Consider the following 21431-nt stretch of genomic DNA (forward strand, 5'->3'; position numbering starts at 1 on the left):
AATTACCCAGATTAAGAGTAAAAGAAATAAAAAACTTAAATAACCCAAACTTAGAAAAAGAAGTCGAATAAGCCATCAATGAACTTCCTAAAAAAAAATCCCCAGGACCAGATGGATTTACAAGCTAATTATAACAAATATTTAAAAAACAATTAATCTCAATACTATAAAAACTATTTGGGAATATAGGTGAAGGTGGAATCCTACCAAATTCCTTTTATGTGTAAGGATTAGAATGATGCCACCTGCTGGAGACTTACTGTAGGAAAGCTCCACCATGAGGAGAAGGCCTCTGAGGGCAAGGCCATTCAGCTTTTCTTTGGCATCAGGAAGTGACGTATGCTTGTGGGAGGAAGAGGAGGCAAGGCTGGCTCTCTTGCTCTCTTTCGTCAGGATTCTGGTGGAGAGGGGAGAGAGAAATGCACTCTCCCTTTAATAGATGGATGAATCTAGGCCTTTCTCTTTCTCTTCACCAAATTCTTATTCTCCTTAATAAATGCTTAAAAGTCTAACTCTTGCTAAAGCTTATAATTTATTGGTGACCACTCATTAGATATTTTAGACAGACTAGCTAGAATTTTAGCCCCTTACATATGAGACAAATATGGTGGTGATACCCAAACCAGAAAGAGCCAAAACAGAGAAAGAAAATTTTACTGATGCAAAAATTTTAAATAAAATACTAGCAAAGAGATTACAGCAATATATCACAAGGATCATACTACTGTGACCAGGTGGGATTTATACCAGAAATTCAAGACTGGTTCAATATTAAGAAAACTATCAGCATAATTGACCATATCAATAATAAAACCAAGAGAAATTATATGATTATCTCAATAGATGCAAAAACGTCTTTCACAAAATACAGCACCCATTCCTATTAAAAACACTAGAGAGCATAGGAATAAATGGAGCTTACATTAAAATAATAAATACTACTTATCTAAAACCATCAACAAGCATTATCTGTAATGAGGATAAGCTAGAAGCCTTCCCAATACAATCAGGGGTGAACCAAGGATGCCCATTATCACCTCTATTATTTAATACTGTAATATAAATGTTAGCTATAGCAATAAGAGAAGAAAAAATAAATTAAAGGAATTAGTAGAATAGGTAATAAGGAAACAAAACCATCACTCTTTGCAGACAATATGTTATTATACTTAGAAAATCCTAGAGAATCAATTAAAAAACTACTTGAGATTATTGACAACTTTAACAAAGTGGCAGGATACAAAATAAACCTATGCAAATCATCAGCATTTTTATATATTACCAACAAAGTACAAGAACAACAGATGGAAAGACAAATTCCATTTAAAATAATTGTAGGCGATGTTGGAGGGGATGTGGGAAAGCTAGGATGCTAATCCACTATTGGTGGAGTTGTGAAAAGATCCAACCATTCTGGAGAACAATTTGGAATTATGCCCAAAGGGCTATAGAATTGTGCATACCCTTTGATCCAACAATACCACTGCTAGTTTTATATAGCAAAGACATTCCCAAAAAGAGAAAAAGACTTGTTTGTACAAAAATATTTATAGCAGTTTTTTGTGGTGGCTAAGAAGTGGAAATCAAAAGAATGCCCATCAAGTGGGGAATGGCTAAACAAGCTGTGGTATATGACAGTAATGGAATATTATTGTGCTGTAAGAAATGATAAGGAGGATAATTTCAGAAAAACCTGGAAAGACTTATATGAACTGATTGATGTATAGTGAACAGAACCAAGAGAAAGTTATACACAGTAACAGAAATAGTTTGATAAAGAACTGTGAATGACTTAGCTATTCTCAGCAATACAATGATCCAAGATAATCCCAAAGGACTAAAGATGAAATATATCATCTGCCTCCAGAGAAAGAACTGATATTGATTGAACACAGACTGAAACATGCTATTTTTCACTTTCTTTCCTTCTTTCTTTTTACCTATATCTGCTTACTGCCTGAGGGAAGGGGGAGGGAATTTGAAACTCTAAATAAAAATGTTAATTAAAAATCAATTCTGACTATTGTGCTGTAAGAAATGATGAGCAGGAGGAGTTCAGAGAAACCTGGAGGGTCTTGCGTGGGCTGATGATGAGTGAAATGAGCAGAACCAGAAGAACATTGTACACAGTATCATCAACATTGAGTGTTGATCTACTGTGATGGACTAGATTCTTCTCACCAATGCAATGGTACAGAACAGTTCCAGGGAACTCATGATAGAAGAGGATCTCCAAATCCAAGAAAAAAAAAAAAAACGACAAAAACAAAACAAAACTGTGAAGTATAGATGCTGAATGAACCATACTATTTCTTTTGTTTTTGGTGCTGTTGTTTTTTCTATTTTGAGGTTTTTCATCATTGCTCTGATTTTTCTCTTATAACATGACTAATGCAGAAATAGGATTAATGTTATTATGTGTATATATATATATAACCTATATTAGATTACCTGCTGTCTAGGGGAGGGGGAAGGGAGGGGAGGGAGGGAGAAAAATCTGAAATTGGAAAGCTTGTATAAACAAAAGTTGAGAACTATCTTTACATGTAATGGAAATAAATAAATAAAAATGCAAAAAAAATAAAGCAGGCAAAAAAAAAAATCAATTCTGAAGGACTTAATGTGAAAAACGCTATCCACCTCTAGAGAAAGAACTGATAGATGAATGCAGATCAAAGCATACTATTTTTCACTTTCTTTAATTTTATTGGTTTGGGGGGCATTTTGGTTCGTGTTTTCTTTTACAACATGGCTAATATGGAAATATGTTTTGCATGAATGCATATGGATAGTCTATACTAAATTGCTTGCCTTCTCAGGGAGGGAGGGAATGTGGGATTCAAAAAAATTTTAAGAATATTAAAATTTATTTTTACATTAAATTAGAAAAAATAAAATATTATTTTTAAAAAGAACTTTATCATTAGGGCAATTAAAAGGAGTTACACAGATAAAAGGTATGAATGTGAGACGATTATGTTGGAATAATCTCCAAAAAAAAGAAGGGCTGAGAAAGAGGGAAGGGAGAGTAGAATGGGGAAATTTGTTTCACATAAAAGAATATTTCAGGGAAGAGCTTTTACAGTGGAAGGGAAAATGCAGGGTGGGGCTGGCAGGCAATGCTTGAACCTCACTCTCATCAAAATTGGTTCAAAGAAATCTAATGTACCCAATAGGGACATATTAAGGAAAGAGAATAAAAGAAAAGTAGAGAAGTATTATTAAAGGGAGGGTGGATTGAGGGAGGCAGTGTAGAAGCAAAATAATTTTTTGAGGAGGGACATGATAAAAGGAGAGTCAAAGAAACAGAAGAAAGTAGGATGGAGGAAAATACAAAGTACTCATAACTGGGAATGGAAATGGGAAGAGCTTGTTCATAAAACAGAAGCAGATAACAGAATGGATGGCCAAAATCCAATAATATATTGTTTACAAGAGACACACTTGAAACAGAAAGACACCTACAGAGTTAAAATAAATGGCAAGAACAGAATCTAACATACATCAGCTAAAGTTAAAAAAAAAAAAAAGCAGGGGTAACAATCATGCTCTCAGAAAAGCAAAAGCAAAAATAGACCTAATTAAAAGAGAGAGGAAACTATATTTTTAAAAGGTACCATACATAAGCACCGGCCCTGGATTCAGGAGTACCTGAGTTCAAATCCGGCCTCAGACACTTGACACTTACTAGCTGTGTTTCCCTGGGCAAGTCACTTAACCCCCATTGCCCCGCAAAAAACAAAACAAAACAAAACAAACAAAAAAAGGTACCATACACAATGAAGTAATATAAAAAAAATTATAGCAAGTTTTTCTGATAAAGGCTTCATTTCTCAAATATATACTGAGTACAGAACTGAGCCAAATTCATAAAAATAATAGCCACTTCCCTAATATGTAATGGTCAAAAAGTATAAACAGGCAATTTTCAGAAGAAGAAATCAAAGCTATCTATAGTCTTATAGTCATAAAGCACTACTGATTTGGGAAATGCAAATTAAAACAATTCTAAGAGGGGGCAGCTAGGTGGTGCAGTGGATAAAGCACTGGCCCTGAATTCAGGAGGACCTGAGTTCGAATCTGACCTCAGACACTTGACACTAGCTGTGTGACCTTGGGCAAGTCACTTAACCCTCATTGCCCCACAAACAAACAAACAAAACAACTCTGAGATACCACCTCACACCTATCAGAAATGATATATGCTTAAGAGAAAGAGGGAAAATAGGTACACTAATGAATACTGGTGGAGTTGTCAACCAATCCAACCATTCTAGAGAATAATTTGGAACTATGTCCAAAGGTCTAGAAAACTGTGCATATTCTCTGACCAACAATATCACTACTAGGTCCATATCCCAGAGAGATCAAAGAAAAACACATATACAAAAATATTTACAGCAGTTCTTCCCACCTTGGCAAAAGAATTAGAAGGATCAAGGGGATGCTCATCAATTGGACAACAGCTGATTAAGTTGTGGCATATGATTGTGATAGGGTTCCATTGTGTTGTGGGAAATGAAGAGGGGGATGGTTTCAGAAAAACATGGCAAGACATATGAACTGATGCAAAGTGAAGTGAGAACCAGAAGATCATCATGCACAATAACAGCAATATTGTAATAATGATCAACTATGGAAGACCTCGCTACTCTGATCAATATAATGATCCAAGACAATTCCGAAGGCCTCCTGATGAAAAAATGCAATCTTCCTTCAGAGAGAGAAATGATGAACTTTGAGTGAAAACTGAAGTACAATTTTCTCACTTCATTTTTCCTGCTTTTTTAAAATATGGCTAATATGGAAATGTTTTGCATATTTCACATGTATAATTGCTATCATATAGCTTGTCTTCCTAGTGGGTTGGTGTGGATTACAGGGAAGATGAAAATTTTGAACTCAAAATTTAAAAAGAAAAGAATGCTAAAAATTGATAATAAAAATTTTTAAATAATAATTTTTAAAAGAAAAAAAAGCCAAAAGTATGTGCAATGTACCATAACTGTGGACCTCCACCTCCACAAGGGAGTGTGGTATGTGTGTGGGGGGGGGGGTGTCTTCTCACATCTCTTCTTTGGAAAAAGGTGTGTTCTTTGTAATTTTCCAACATTCACTTTTAACTGTTTTGTGTATGTTCCTTCCATCTACACTGTTCCAATCACTTGGTTTATTTTTTTTTAACTCTGCTTACTTTACAATGCATCAGCTTATATAAATCTCTCCATGCTTCTCTGTATTCATCATATATATTGTTTCTTACAAAACAGAAATATCCCATTACATTCATATATCAAAATTTATTTAGCTTTTCTCCAAAAGATGGGTATCTTATCAGTAGATTCTGCCTTTACTTTGCTTTCTAGTTCTAATAGATTTAGGCAGTTTTCGTTTGTGGTTTCTTGAAATATAATGGCTAAGCCTTTTTTTTTTTTTTTTAAATCATGGTGTTCAGGGAATCCAGTGATTTTTAAATTATCTCTCTCTGACCTGCTTTCCAGGTCAGTTGTGTTTTGGGGTTTTTTTTTTAATCAGATATCTTATATTTTCTTCTCTGTTTTTCAACTTTTTCAGCTTTGTCCTATTATTTCTTACTGTTTCATGAAGTCATCGATTTCTGTTTGATTTATTCTAATTTTCAGGGAGTCTGTTACCTGATTGTTTCCCCCTCTCTTTCCCTAGCTACTTCTCCTTCCCCCTCTCTTTCCCTAGCTAGTTCTCCTTCCTATTTTTTCCTCTGTAGAGTTTTTATTTCATTTTCTATACCTTGCTTCAATTCTCCTATGTATTCACATAGTCTCTGAGGAAAATCCGTTTTTTCTTTTAAATTTCTGCTTATTGTTGTTATGGAGTTCCTCTATCCATCCACATCCAGAAATGTGGGTTTGATGGCACTTCTGAATCTGCAATCGTTTTCTATATTGGTCAGTGTCTTCTTTTTTAATAAATTTCTCCAGCCTTAGTTCCTGAATCAGTGCTTTGTGGCAAGGTCACGCTTCGCCCTATGTTGTGTTTCAGGGTTCAGTGGCAATCCCTACTGGGTCTTACTCTTGTTCTCCTAGGCTCTTATGGTAACTTTACTTTCTGGAGTGAGATCTACCTGTATCTTTGAATCCAAGAGAACTAGACCTTTGGGGCCTTCTTCAGTGTCTTAGGACAAAGCGATAGGGACTTCAGAGCCCCTGGAAGTCAGGGCACTGCTGTGCTATACTGGTCAGGATAGATCCCTGTTATTAGTTTCCCACTACTCAGACTTTCTCAGATGAGCCCTTGGTACTTGCTGCATCTGGATACAATTCTGAAGGCTAAATGTCTTTCTGTCTAGCCCCTAGTCATGCTAAGAGGCTGTTGATCTTATCAGTCCCCTTTCCTACTGTCCAACAGGCTTCTGGTTGAATTTTTGTTAAGTTCCAAGCTTAAAGAAATCATTTATTTTAGATTCTTTTTGGATTCCTTGAATGTTATTCAGTTTGGCATGAATTTCAAGTTTTTCTCTAGAGTAAGTATATAGGAGCTGGGAGGTCTGACTCCATTTAGGATGCCAACTTGGCTAGAAGTCCCACGGCAGGTTATTATTGATGCATATCTATGCTAATTGATTAATACAAACATCTTGCTGGTCCTTCCTCAGGCCTTGTCTTCCTTACTTCTCTCAATTAGAAATTTTATAATTTGACACCCCAAACTTACTTCTCCCAGTATCCTTACTTGACTTACTAAGTCAAAGCAAAGCCCATATAGCTCTCAAAACCTGCCAACTACACACAGCTTCCTTTATAAAACCACAACAGAGATGTAATTTTGCATAATTTGGGGGAAAAGTCAATATCCCAAATTTTGTTATTGTTGTTATTTAGTCACTTCAGTTGTGTCCAACTCTTCATGACCCCTTTTAGAGTTTTCATGTGTGTGTGTGTGTGTGTGTGTGTGTGTGTGTGTGTGTGTGTGTGTGTGTGTGTGTTGGTTTTTTTTAGTGAGGCAATTGGGGTTAAGTGACTTGCCCAGGGTCACACAGCTAGTAAGTATCAAGTGTCTGAGGCCAGATTTGAACTCAGGTACTCCTGACTCCACGGCCGATACTCTATCCACTACACCACCTAGCCACCCCTAGAGTTTTCTTGACAAAGATAATGGAGTGATTTGCCAATTCCTTCTCAAGCTCATTTTACAGATGAGGAAACTGAGGCAAACAGGATTAAGAGTCACAAAACTAGTATGCTTCTGCAGCTCAATTTGAACTCAGTTCTTCCTGACTCCAGGCCCAGTGCTCTATCCACTGTGCCACCTAAGCTGCCCTCAATAGCCCCAAATAGTCATCTAATAAAATCCAGTACTGGGTCAAAATGGCAATTATACTTAGAGTGATACAAAAATCCTTTATGTTGATTTTCATCCTTGTGGCAAGTAAAAAACAGGGAAATTTTCGAATCTTAAATAATTCCTCTTTACTACGACATCCAAAATAGTATATGTGACCCTAGGAGGTAATCCTACTAAAAAGCAAATGTGCCAATTTCTGATAATATTGCTTGCTATGTACTTTTTGTCTTTCTTTTCTCTCAAGATTTCTGTCTCCCTTTTCTCCCACTTCATTTCCATTTCCATACCATTTTTCTCAGGTCAGCCAGATGCCACTTGCTACTAATCTTTACCCTCCCCTTAGTGCACCTAGAAAACCAATACTTCTATGTATCTGTCATGCTCTCCACAGCCTGCCCCCAAGCAGAATGTAAGCTCCTTGAATACTGGCACTGTGCTTTGGCTGTAGTTTTGTATCCATAGTGCCTAGCACAGTGCTTAAAAACAGAGCAGACATTTACAAAAGAGTATTGGAATTCATGTGATTCACACCTAGAGTGGCATCAACAGCTGAAGACGTTGCTCACATGGGATATAAGAGCACAGATAGGCTAGGTATATAATGACTGCTTTGTATTCTGTTAGACTGACATCCTTCCAATTCTACTTCTCTCAGTGAAAAAGGTACCCACTAGGGACATATTTAGGGCATTAAAGTTCACTAACCACAGTGAATAATTCATCTTGAGTCTATATAGCTACATGACCCTTCAGAGCAAGAGCTAAAAATACAAGGTCAAGCTTCCAACCTAGTATCAACCTTTAAACATATTCCCAAGTTTAAAACAAATACTCAAACCTGCACAAAAGACCTTTTCTTCAAATATCCATACTGTAACATTGACCTATTTAAGAGCCAATCCAGCCACATTTTTCAAAATCCTAAAATCAAAAAAACTATCAAATAAAACAGAAAGTATACCAATAAATTATTTATGTTGGGATCTTAATACTATTTAACTGCCAAATATCATTACCTATTGGCTAACTACCCTAGCTCTTAATGTTGGGGTAATAGCTTTTATCCAGCATAGATTTCAGGAGATGAGGAAATTACTTTCTTTCATCTAAATAAACAATTTGGGAAAACAAGGAACATTTAGCCAGCTCAATAATGAAGCTTTATACTTCATTTGCTCCCAAAACAACTCCCCCCAGAAAGCAAATTAATTTTACAGTAAATAGTCAAACAGTTTACTTGATAATTGATTGGATTCAAATCACATTCTAGAGAAGGTAGCTTGAGTTTTTCCCACATGCTAAAGAATCTTTGCAAAGCAACTCTCTCATTTGAAAAGTACTGCCAAGCCTCTTAAATGATGCAATTGCTATTTTTTACCTTATGTAAAAAATTCTTAGTAACAATTAGATTTATTACTTATTCTTCAAGAACACAAATCTTGATTTTTAGAGTTCTCAGATTTGGCATTAAGACAGAAAGAATTTCCCCAATTGAGAAATGGTCAAAGGAGATGAACAGGCAGTTTTGAGGTGAAGAAATCAAAGCTATCTATTGCCATATGAAAAAATGCTCTAAATCACTATTGATTTGAGAAATGCAAATTAAAACAACTCTAAGGTACCACCTGATACCTATCAGATTGGCTAATATGACAAAAGAGGAAAATAATAAATGTTGGAAAAGCTGTGGGAAAATTGGAACACTAATGCATTGTTGGTGGAGCTGTGAACTGATCCAACCATTCTGGAGAGCAATTTGGAATTATGCCCAAAGGGCTATAAAACTGTGTATACCCTTTGACCCAGCAATACCACTATTAGGTCTTTTTCCCAAAGAGATCATGGAAAAGGACCTACATGTACAAAAATATTTATAGCTGCTCTCTTTGTGGTGGAAAGGAATTGGAAATTGAGGGGATGCCCATCAATTGGGGAATGGCTGAACAAGTTGAGGTATATGAATGTAATGGAATTATATTGTGCTGTAACAAACAATGAGCTGGAGGAGTTCAGAGAAGCCTGGAAGGACTTGCATGAATTGATGATGAGTGAGATGAGCAGAACCAGAACACTATACACAGTATCATCAACATTATGTGTTGATCAACTGTGATAGACTTGATTCTTCTCAGCAATACAATGGTACAAGATAGTTCCAAAGGACTCATGATGGAAAAGGTTCTCCAAATCTAGAAAAAAAAAAAGAACTGTGGAATATGGATGCAGATTTCTTTTGTTTTTGATGCTATTGTTTTTCTTTTTTGAGGTTTTTCCTTTTTACTCTGATTCTTCTCATAATATGACTAATGCAGAAATATGTTTAATGTTACTGTACATATATAACCTATATCAGATTATTTGCTGTCTTGGGGGGGAGGGAAGGAGAAAAATTTAAACTGGAAATCTTATAAAAATAAATGTTGAAAACTATTTCTATATCTAACTGGAAAATAATAACATACTTTTATAAGTTAAAAAATTTTAAATAAAAAAAATAGTTCCTCTAAAAAATGTTTTAAAAAAAGACACAAAGAATATCCAAGAAGCATCAAAGAGAACTTTCAGGATAAACTCAGGTGATAAAAACCAGTGGCCTGAATGTGATAAGATTAAGAAAACTAGTAATTTTCTAAATAACATATCTTCCTTTAAATCTTTCTGAGCAGAATTATCCCATTAGCTATGAAAGAGACTGTAGAATAAACAAACCTGTGACCAGAAATTTATGCTATTGGATTTTATTTGTTTGGATTAAGGTTAGTTGTTCTAGGAACAAATTAGAGTAAAAATGGATTCTTTCAGTTAGCTAAATCTATCTTATTCTTTATAGCAAAAGCACATATAAGAACTAGGAGTCTGTAAATACTGAATTGAGAATAACAAGCTGTTATGAATTCTAGGTAAAAAGCTCAAAAAAAGCAGTTTCACCCAGCATTAACTGAAGCACAACACACAGGGTCTATTTTTATCACCGGAGGCTATAAATGAAAGGCATAATGCAAACCAAATCAGCTTGTGATTTTTTTTTAAGAAAACTGTCTTGTTATAGAAATTAATAAAGGGAGGGGGAAACAGACATGGCCCATAAACAAAAATCACTGCATTATAGAGTTTGGCATTTTATGTAACCACATTTTAAACGTTCACCTTCTTTAACTCAATATCAAAGTCCAGTTCTATAATTTTCAAATCTTTCTTTACCTACCACTAGGTGGGGTGGGCTAGGAGAGGGGGTAGGGAGGAAGGGAGGATATCAGAATTACTCAAAGGTGAAAACTATTAAGCTACATTTACATCTGAACTGGAACTACAATAAAAAGAGTCCTGAAATGAAGGCATCAGTGCTGTCCAAACCGTACGTAGTCAAATCGAATTGTTTGGACAGTTCTCCATGTCCCTAGTGTTTCAGACATAGCTACTTGTATTGAGATACCTTTGAGTCTTTTGAGGAAGAAAAAACAGATTACTGAGCAAGCTATGCTTGATTCTACTTGAATAAACTGAATTCTAACTGTGAAAAGTAATGAAAAGATTTAGGGATAAAGTAAGAGACAAGTTCTAGTGAACAAAAGAAAATCCCTCAGGAGAAAGTATACTTTGGACCATCTGAACTAAATCTCTCAATCCTAAAATACTGCTCATCTTCAAGATATAACCAAAACAATTCAATAATATACCTATATTTATAATTTACTTCATTAGTAAATTAGTGAATCACTGTTTAGTAATTCCAATTTCAAGTGCTACAGACGAGTGAACCAGTTAATACTGTTCTCTCTATACTACAGCTCTCTGAAAAGGTAGGCAGTACTTGAAGACTACCCTTTCCCCACACATGTAGATCACTTACCTGATAAAATCTTCCTTACACTGCTGCAGGAGTTCACACGCCCACTGGATCTCTTGATCACTGAGAAGCACTAGAGTTCCAATAGTTAGATGAAGTTTTGCTGGATTCTGGAAAAGGCAACTGCTGACCCCACGATCCTGTTGCCAAAGGAAGAAAAGGAAAAAGCCTTATCAATATGGAAACTGAATGATACTGTGAGAAAAAAAGGTAGCATTCAAGAAATTTGCCAAATGATTCCTAAGCTAAAAGAAAAATTTATCATGCCAATTTTCCACTCTTTTTATTAACTATGAATAATAAGACTACTTCTTGTTTGTCCTTCAATCTCAGAAGACCGTGACATCAGCGTGATGTCAAGACTTGCCATGAATTGGATTCAAGTGAGGGAGGGCTGGGCAATGTCACCAACCTCACTCTCTCCTCCAGAGCCATCTGGGGCCAGTGGCAAGATATATATCAGGATAAATGGAGATGGCCTCAGATGTTTTAAGGCAATTGGGGTTAAGTGACTTGCCCAGGAGTCACACAGCCAGTAAGTGTCTGCGGTGACATTTTAACTCAGCTCTTCCCAACTTCAGGGCCGGTGTTCTATCCACCATGCCACCTGGCTGCCCCTAATAAGACTACTAGTCTCAGAAGAATCGCTCCAAGAGTAATGTACAATGGGTGTAAGCAGGCTAGAACATGGGGCAAACAAGAAACTATGAAGAAAAACTCGAATAAAGAATGTTATCCAAAAAATACAAGATTGACAAGAGAAAATGGGCCAGTCACGTGGCAAGTACAAGGGATAAGCAGTGGATAGTTCATGTATTTCATTGATATACTCATGATGTCAGGATAGGACAGACGGACGGAAGGAAGGAAAGAACGAGGAAACATGTTTCAATCTGTACTGCGTCCATCAGCGCTCTATCTGGGGGTGGAGAATATATGAGGTGAAGTTTCTAAAAATATCTTCTGCTCTTGATCAATGTGGATGACCCAGGAGCACCTTTAGCACCAATCAGCTGCATTACCATTGCACCTAAGAAAGAAAAGACTCCTCTCTGCTCACTGCTACTGTTCTCTTGATACCTGTCAAGGACTCCTTGCCATGGAAATGTCTAACTTACTACCAAATCTGATCTCCTCTGTCTTTACCCTTCTTTACTTCTCTTCTGTTGGACAACCTTATTCTTCCCGGGAACACTCTAGTCCCTTCTGGCTCTCCTCCTGCACTCTTTCTCAGGGTCCTTTACCACATCATCACTCATCTTCTGCCCCCTTAGGATAAGTGTCTACTAAGACTCTGTACTGTGCCTTCTTTCCCCAAGCTCCATATTCCCTTCCTTGTGACCTCAAATGTTCCCATAGCTACAAGTATCATCTTTACCCAAATCTCTGTCTAGCACCAATCTCTCTTGTAAACTGTGACCCCACAAAGTTAACTGCCGGTGACTATTTCCTCCTGGATATCCTGTAAGCATCTCAAATTCATCATCTGGCCACAAAAGCTACAATTTTTCCAATCTTCCCTACTTCTGTTGAGAGCAGCACCACATTCCCATGCTTCCAAGTTTGTAACCTTGGGGTCATCTTTAATTCTTTTCTTTCTCATTCTCTACATCTCGTAAGTTGCCACAGTATCTCTTATACCTGTCCATTTCTCTACAGTCACTCACAGAGTCATCACTCTCAAGCCTTTATTACCTCTTGTCTGGACAACTGTAATAGCCTCTTTTTTTGTTGTTGTTTTTGTGGGGCAATGGGGGTTAAGTGACTTTCCCAGGGTCACACAGCTAGTAAGTGTCAAGTGTCTGAGACCGGATTTGAACTCAGGTACTCCTGAATCCAGGGCTGGGGCTTTATCCACTGCGCCACCTAGCCGCCCCTGTAATAGCCTCTTAAATGGTCTCCCCGCTTTCAGTCTGGCTCTCTTCTACAATCCATCCTCCATAAAGCTGTCAAAATAATCTCCCTACATAACAGGTCTGACAGTGTCACTCTCTGTTTAAAACTTCTGGTTCACAGGAAAAAAAAGAAACTATTTAAGTCTGGGATTTAAGACCCTCCACAATTTAGCTCCCACCTACCTTTCCAGCCTTACTATATGCACTTCACATGCTAGCCAAATTGTACCCAGCCATTCTCCAAACTCAGCATTCTCATCTCCCACTTCTTTGCATTCACCTAAGTTGCTCCCATCCCTGGAATGCACTCCCTCGAATTTGAAAGGTAAGAAGGGGCTAGGTTGTGAAGAGCTGTAAATATCAAACAGAAGATATGATCCAGAAGTAATAGGGAGCCACTGGAGGCTGTTGAGTTGAAGAGGGGTGGGGGTTGAGGGGCTGGGACTGACATGGTCAGACTTGTGCTTTAGGAAAATCACTGGCAGCTGAGTGGAGGATGGACTGAAATAGAGAGAAACTTTAGGCAGAGACCAATTAAAAGGCAACTGAGCTTTTCTTGCTAGGCTCCTAATGTGTAGGAACGCTGGCTGGGCTCTTTCCGTGCAATCTGGATCCATCCTTCCTCCTGGAGCGATCCCCCAAAGTCTCGTCATCATGACTGAACAGATGACCCTTCGGGGTTCCCTTAAAGGCCACAATGGCTGGGTGACCCAGATCGCTACGACTCCCCAGTTCCCAGACGTGATCCTGTCAGCCTCCCGAGATAAAACCATTATCATGTGGAAGCTTACCAGAGATGAAACAAACTATGGGATCCCCCAGCATGCCCTCAGGGGTCACTCACATTTTATTAGTGATGTGGTTATTTCTTCTGATGGCCAGTTTGCACTCTCGGGCTCCTGGGATGGCACACTAAGACCGTGGGATCTTACAACTGGCACTACCACCAGGCGCTTTGTTGGTCACACCAAGGATGTGCTGAGTGTAGCCTTCTCTTCAGACAACTGGCAGATTGTCTCTGGTTCCCGAGATAAGACTATCAAGCTGTGGAACACCCTGGGTGTCTGTAAATACACTGTGCAGGATGAGAGCCACTCAGAGTGGGTGTCCTGTGTTCGTTTTTCACCCAATAGCAGCAACCCCATCATTGTCTCCTGTGGCTGGGACAAGCTGGTCAAGGTCTGGAACTTGGCCAACTGCAAACTGAAGACAAACCACATTGGCCACACAGGCTACCTAAACACAGTTACAGTTTCTCCTGATGGCTCTCTCTGTGCCTCTGGAGGCAAGGATGGTCAGGCCATGATGTGGGACCTCAATGAGGGTAAACACCTCTATACTTTGGATGGTGGTGATATAATCAATGCCCTTTGCTTCAGCCCCAATCGCTACTGGCTCTGTGCTGCCACTGGGCCCAGCATCAAGATCTGGGACCTAGAGGGTAAAATCATTGTGGATGAGCTTAAGCAAGAAGTGATCAGCACCAGCAGCAAGGCTGAGCCTCCCCAGTGTACTTCCTTAGCCTGGTCAGCTGATGGTCAGACTCTATTTGCTGTATACACAGACAACTTGGTGCGGGTGTGGCAAGTGACCATTGGCACTCGATAAAAGGGTTGACTATAATCAGATTTTGAAATAAAGACTTTAATTTCTGCCTTTTGAAAAAAAAAAAAGGCAACTGAAAGCAAGGGTCCAGGCAAGAAGTGATGAAGGCCTTCAGCTCTGGTCTTATCACTTGTCTCATTCTGTCTGTCAGACTCCAATTTGGGATATTCCTACTCACACACTGCTGAACAACCCTGGAGAAAGTCACAATTCTGCTGTATGGGTTTGCTACAAATTTGTTATCTAAAGTGAACCTTCACTGATACAGTCTTCCTGAATGACCATCACAGCCTCCTCAACAGCTATTCCAAACCTCCTCCCTCTTTAGATCTCCTGGACAACTCCACAACTTCCACTTCATCACTCCTGCCTACAAACAAGGCCAGGTCTTCACTGGACTGTGTCATTCTCTCAAGCTATAATTCTATATCTCTTTTTTCTTTCATAGCCACGTTCCTAGAAAGGACTGTCTCCATTCACTGTCTCCATTTGACTTCTTATTCACTTCCCAAACCCTTGCATCTAGCTTTCACATCACTGAAACTGCTCTCTCAAGGTTACTAACAATATTTTAATTGCTTGATGCAGTGACCTCTTCTGCTTGACTTCTCTGCAGCTTTTTATACTGTTGACTATGCCTCTCCTTCTGAATATTCTCTACTCCCTTCACTTTTGTGACACTGCTTTCTTGATTTTTTTCTGTCTGGCCACTCCTCACATCCTTTGCTGGGTTTCCCTCCCCCACTGAGTGGACTTTATTATTCCCCAAGGATATGTCCCTTGCCCTTTTCTCTCTATACCCTCTCCCTTGGTAATGACCTTAGCAGCTCCTACTGATTCAATTATCATCTTTGTGCTAATGATTCCCAAATCTATTTTTATCAACTGCCTGCTGTCCATCTCTATCTGACTATCCCACAGGCATTTGAAACTCAACAGGTCCAAATCGAAACTCATATTTCCCTCCAAACCTATCCAGACTTCCCTATTTCTGTCAATTGCACCAACACCTTTTCAGTTACCCAGGCACAAGTCTGAAGTCATCTTTGACTTCTGCCTGTCCTTCAATCATGAATTGCAAAACCTTGTCAATGCTACTTTCACAAATCTCTCACATATCTCCACTGACAGATTATACCTTAGTTCAGGCCCTCATCACCTCTCAGACTATACTAACAGCTTCTAGTTTTGGCACCCCTGTCTTCAGTCTTTCCCTTTGCAAAGATATCGTCTACATAGGTGCCAATATCAGTTTGATATTCCTAAAACACAAATCTGAACACATCACTTCTCTACTCAAAAGTCTTCAGTCATTCCCTGTTGCCTGTTGTGTAATTTCACAGTGTTGCACTTCAAACGTTCTCCATTCTACTCAAACTGGCCTGATGATTGTTTTCAATTTGTGACATTCCATCCCCTGTCTTTGAATACCTGTTCCTCTCATACCTTTAATGAAATCCTTCATCTCTATCACACACAAGTATCAAACAAAGACAACATGGAAGGTGAAAGTCAATGCAAGGGTCCAGGGGACCCAGAGTTAGCACAAGTACCACACTCAAAAGTGAAGCAGGGGGGGCAGCTAGGTGGCACAGTGGATAAAGCACCAGCCCTGAAGTCAGGAGTACCTGAGTTCAAATCTGACCTCAGACACTTATTAGCTGTGTGACCCTGGGCAAGTCACTTAACCCCAATTGCCCCACCAAAAAAAAAAAAAGTGAAGCAGGAGGGTGGAAGAGGACCCTGGCACAAAGCCCCAGTTTAGGAACTAAAGCAGGAGATATGAGTAAATCAGAGAAATCATCTACCAGCAAAAAAATTACTGCAAACCTAACTCTAAAACAATTGAAAACAGAGGCTCAACAAAAGAATAGATTTTCCACAAGGCCTACATGAACACTTAAAGGAAATTAATCAAGAGATAAAATAATAGTAATAATAATAGCTTTTGAGGAAAAGCTTAGGAAAATAGCTTAGAAAAATGGTAAGCACTATTCAAGTAACAGATTCCCTGAAAACTAGAATAGACCAAAAAAAAAATTAGTAGCTCCATGAGATAGCAAGAAGTATTAGAATAAAATCTAGATTGAAAAAAAGAGAAGAAAATGTAAGATACCTGATATTAAAAACTTCCCATCAAGAGGAGAGGTCAATGAGAGATAATTTTAAGACTCAATGAACTCCCTGAAAATCATATTTTTTTAAAGTCTGGGCACTATATTTTAAGAAGTCATAAATGAAAACTGTCCAGATCTATTAGAGAGCAACAAAAATAATCTACCAATCATCTATTGAAAGAAACCCAAAAAGGAAAACTACCTGCAAATTCATAGCGAAAGTTGAGAATTTCCCAAAGGAAAAAAATACCATAAGCATCCAGAAAAAAGCAGTAAATATATCAAGGAACCAATCAAGATCACACAAGGCCTAGCAGCTTCTACTAAAAATAAGTGGAGATCATTGAATACAATATTCCAAAAGGCAGAAGATACATTTACAACCAAAAATAACTTACCTTACAAAGCTGAGTATAAATGCTACAGAAGAAATTACCTTTAATGAAACAGAGAACTTTCAAGTATCTCTGATGAAAATATCAGAGAAATGGGGTGATTAGGCATTAGATAAACCTCATTCTTAGCTGAAATGAACAAAAGAGGACAAAATACACATACAGAGTTTAGTGTCAAGATACATCAAACTCAACAGGAAAAGGGGAGGTGGGAAGAAGGTGCTGATTAAAGAGGGAGGATAATAACAGGAAGAGGAAATAGCAACAAGGAAAAAGAATTTACTGACCCTAAAAGGCAGATTAAAAGAGTGGGGGGGGGAGAAAAACAAATAACCAAAATCTAAGGGGTTACCCATGAAATGGAGAATGACTGGACAAACTATGCTATAATGGATGTAATAGAACATTATCGTGCCATAAGAGATTACAAAAGAGATGATTTCAAAGAATCCTAGGCACCATGAACTGAAATACAGTGGAAACACAGAGAACAATTTATACAAGGAGAATACATTGTAAAGAAAAATAACTCTGGAAGACTCAATTCTTGTTAATGCAATGATCAACTATGTCTTCCAAAAACCTGTGATGAAGCCTGTCACTCTTCTGACAGAGAGGTGACGGGCACAAGGCACTGAGATCTCCATTTCTGGACATGCTTATTTGTTACTCTGCTCCTCTAATTTGTTTATAATGTGACCTTTTATATCTAAGTCATGGATACACTTGGAGCTTATTTTGTTATATGCTCTGAGGTGTTCTAACCCTAATTCACACCAGACTGCTTTCCAGTTTCCTCAGAAATTTCTGTAGAATTCAAGGTTTTTATGTTTACTGAACACTAAGCTACTTTGCTTCTCTATGTTATGTACCTAATCTATTTCGCTGGCCAACTCATAGTTATAATTCTACACAATAAATCAAATGTAACAAATTTGGGGGGAGGGGGAAGATTACTATGGCCCTTTGCCAATGGCCTTGGATTTAGAGTCCAAGGATGTGGCTTTGAATCCTGATGAGCACTTTCCTCCCTATGTGATCTTGGTTAAATCACTTAACTTCTTTGTGTGTCAATGTGCTCATCTATAAAATGATGGGACTGAACTAGATGGCTGCTGAGGTCTAAATCTATGAGCCTAGAGTAAATTCTGGTGTCTATCCTTGATTATGTTGGACATCCTTGCTGCTAAGAGAAGTGGACTGCTAAAGTGTTATATCTATATGAAACAGAGTACACAACAGAGAGTACTAAACTGAAGTCGGTAAGACCTGAGTCAAATTCTGCCTCAGATTCTTACTGGTTGGGCCAGTCATTTAACCTCTGGGCCTCAATTTCTTGCTTTGTAAAATGGGAATAATAATAGCATCAACTCATTAGGGGTTTTCATGACATAACTAACACAAATGAAAAACTATGTAAAATTCTTTGTAAACTTTAAAATGATACATAAATATAAGCTATTCTGTAACCATACATATATCACTCAATTTTATAGTTCACCTTTGATCTTGGATACCATATACTAGGTAGTCTACTTCATTACATCTAGAAATATCTGTATTAAGCAAACAGAATTATCAGATTTTGTTTTTCTAGACTATGAATGGGACTTAGCTGTTTTTAACTTCTCTGCTAGTCAGTTTCCTCATCTATAAAATGGGGATAATAATAATACTGGAATTACCTATCTCACAGGGTTTTTGAAAAGGAAGAGCTTTATGACCTTAAAGTGCCATATACATATATTATAGTAGGTCTGTTTTAAATGTCCACCATCTATCTAAGGATTGTTACCTAAGCTTTATGATCCTGAATGCTCCTGTGACTCTTCAAAATATTGTGGTGACAATTGTAGAAGAATCCTAAACAATTACACAGAGACTGGTTTTAACCTTCCTGAAAAAAAGCATACATAATGTATACAGTACTCAAACCACACAAAGTAAAGATAAGAAGGGGGTTTGGTTTTCATGTTTGTTTCTTTCTATATTTAAAGTTACCCATCTACCCTACATAATCTTATAGTTATGATTCAACCTGTTAAAATGTATCTTTCTGAGTTTATTTAAGGATAATCTTATCCTATCTAATGATTTACTATCTGATGAAATCCCAGGATCCTTCTTAATCTCTTATGTTATTAAAAAAGCTATATATGATAGAAAAAAAGAACTTGGTTTCAAGCTCCTGAAGTTATAATAAATGTAAATAAAATTATATTTTCTTAAAGCGAAACTACTGTTTAATGGCCTTAAAAATGTCTGGGGGGAAAGCTAGATTCAATCAGTCAACACATCCTGTCTGCCAAGCAAAAAGTCCTTGCCCTCAAAATTACATTCTAAGGGGATGGGGTGGGGGGGCTACATGGACATATATAGAAAGAAACAAAATATATGAAACAGATGCAAAGTAACACTGGTGGGAAATGCATCAGAAGCTAAGGAGAAAGAGGTGTCATGCAGAAGGTGACACCTGAGCTAAATCTTGAAGGAAACCAGGGATTCAAAGAGGTAGAGGTAAAGAAGTATATTCCAGACAAGGGAAATGACCATGGTAAAGGCATAGAGACAGCAAGGTCAGTGTCTTGCATGGTGTAACAATTGGAATGACACCACCTGCTGGAGACTTACTGTAGAAATGAGGTGAACATCTCTGAGGGCAAGACCACACGTCTTTTCTTTGGCGTCAGGAAGTGATGTTTGCTGGTGGGAGGAGGAAGGGGGAGCCAGGCGCTCTTTCTCGCTCTCTTTCCTTTGGACTCTGGTGGAGAGCAGAGCTAGAAATGTGCTCTCCCTTTAATAGATAGATGAATGTAGGCCTTTCTCTCTCTCTTTACCAAATTCTTATTCTCCTTAATAAATGCTTAAAAGCCTAACTCTTGCTAAAGCTTATAATTTATTGGCGACCACTCATTAGATATTTTAGACAGACTAGCTAGAATTTTAGCCTTTAACAGATGGCTGACCACGAAGAGGAAAGCTGAACCTCACTCTTCTGATCTTCCGATAGGGTAAGAAATTTCCCCTGCCCTCTCCCTTTAAATCCGAAGTACTGCTGAATTTCTGGGTGTTTTCCCTTTAAATTTTTTCAAATAGACCTTTTAAACTCCCTAATTACCCTATTTTTTATTTTAGTCTGTTTAACCAGACAAATGGGAGATAAGATCATGTTAATGCTTTGTTTTTGTGCATTTTCTATTTTTATTTTTATTTTCATTAGAAGAGCCAGCAAGGTGCTCATGCAAGGGACTATCTCCCCCTCTCCCAGCCATGCTTTTTCAGAGAAAACTCTGATTTCTGTAGCTTTTCCAAGTTCTACCACTAATTGCTGCTCTAATTTTGCATGCCTGGAGGCAACAATCCAACCTCTAGAAGCTTTTAATCCCCTAGCACCTGGAGGCAAAGTGGGGGAAGGGGAATCCAGGCCTGAGTTCAAAATCAAGTCTGATTCAAATTGCCCCGTCCCTCCCCTCCTCTCCAGACCCCACCTTCCACACCTCCCATGGCCAAGCCCATTGCTTCCCCTGCCTGGGAAGTCCAGAAATCTAATGCGCATGCACAGCTTTCTCTACCTGCATTTTCAGCTTCAGGCTCAGCCCTTCCCTGGCCTGGCTGTGCTTCTGACTCAACCTTAGAAAGCCCTTTAAATTCCAGATAAGCTTGTTTTGTTCATAATTTTGCTAATCTGCTTTTGTCTTTAATTAGTAATCTTATAAAGCATTTGTATGGTGAAAAGACTGACAGACAATATAGAGGGGTTAAAGAAGAAAAACTTAAGCTGAATAAGAATGACAATCATCAACATAGTTCAAGACTCCGCTTCTTTTGCCATGGAAGGGTATATATTTTACAGAAATGTAGAAGTAAACAGCAAGGTATTGATATGAGTATTGGGGATTTTAGATATTGGAATCAAAAGTGTTCTAAATTCACTCAGATTATTAATGTCAATTCAGAGGTTACATAGGATTTCTATGCTATTACATATAAATTTTGAAATTAATGGTATGGGTTTATTTTCATAGAGATTTTCAATGCTTTTGAGATTGTATTTTATACTTAGTTTTTAAAACAAGGAGAATATTTGTAAAAGCTTTTTATAGTCATGTGATCAAGTTTATAATACTCTTATTAATATTAAGTTCATATTCATTTAGATTTCCTTAGTTTGAATTTAATTGTCTTTTATTGTTCCATGTGTATTTTCTTCTATTCATTCATCTATCTAATTTTGAAACATTGCAAGATGGTT

At 37.8% G+C, this 21431-nt stretch overlaps 2 protein-coding genes across 2 annotated transcripts in view; one reads left to right on the forward strand and one right to left on the reverse strand.

The window, feature by feature from the left end:
• The window catches only part of ASCC1 (activating signal cointegrator 1 complex subunit 1), a 129622-nt gene that overhangs the window by 45026 nt on the left and 63165 nt on the right, over window positions 1-21431 (reverse strand). Inside the window, exon 6 of the mRNA XM_043983014.1 lies at window positions 11171-11307. Within this exon, the coding sequence (XP_043838949.1) occupies window positions 11171-11307 (137 nt within the window). The remainder of the gene's footprint in view (window positions 1-11170; window positions 11308-21431) is intronic.
• Window positions 13717-14735, forward strand: LOC122740595 (receptor of activated protein C kinase 1-like). The gene has a single exon (XM_043983005.1). It carries the CDS (start codon window positions 13717-13719, stop codon window positions 14668-14670), a length of 954 nt encoding a protein of 317 aa, XP_043838940.1. The 3' UTR covers window positions 14671-14735.

The sequence above is a fragment of the Dromiciops gliroides genome, chromosome 2 (assembly GCF_019393635.1).
Source record: "Dromiciops gliroides isolate mDroGli1 chromosome 2, mDroGli1.pri, whole genome shotgun sequence".
Taxonomy (NCBI): Eukaryota; Metazoa; Chordata; class Mammalia; order Microbiotheria; family Microbiotheriidae; genus Dromiciops; species Dromiciops gliroides.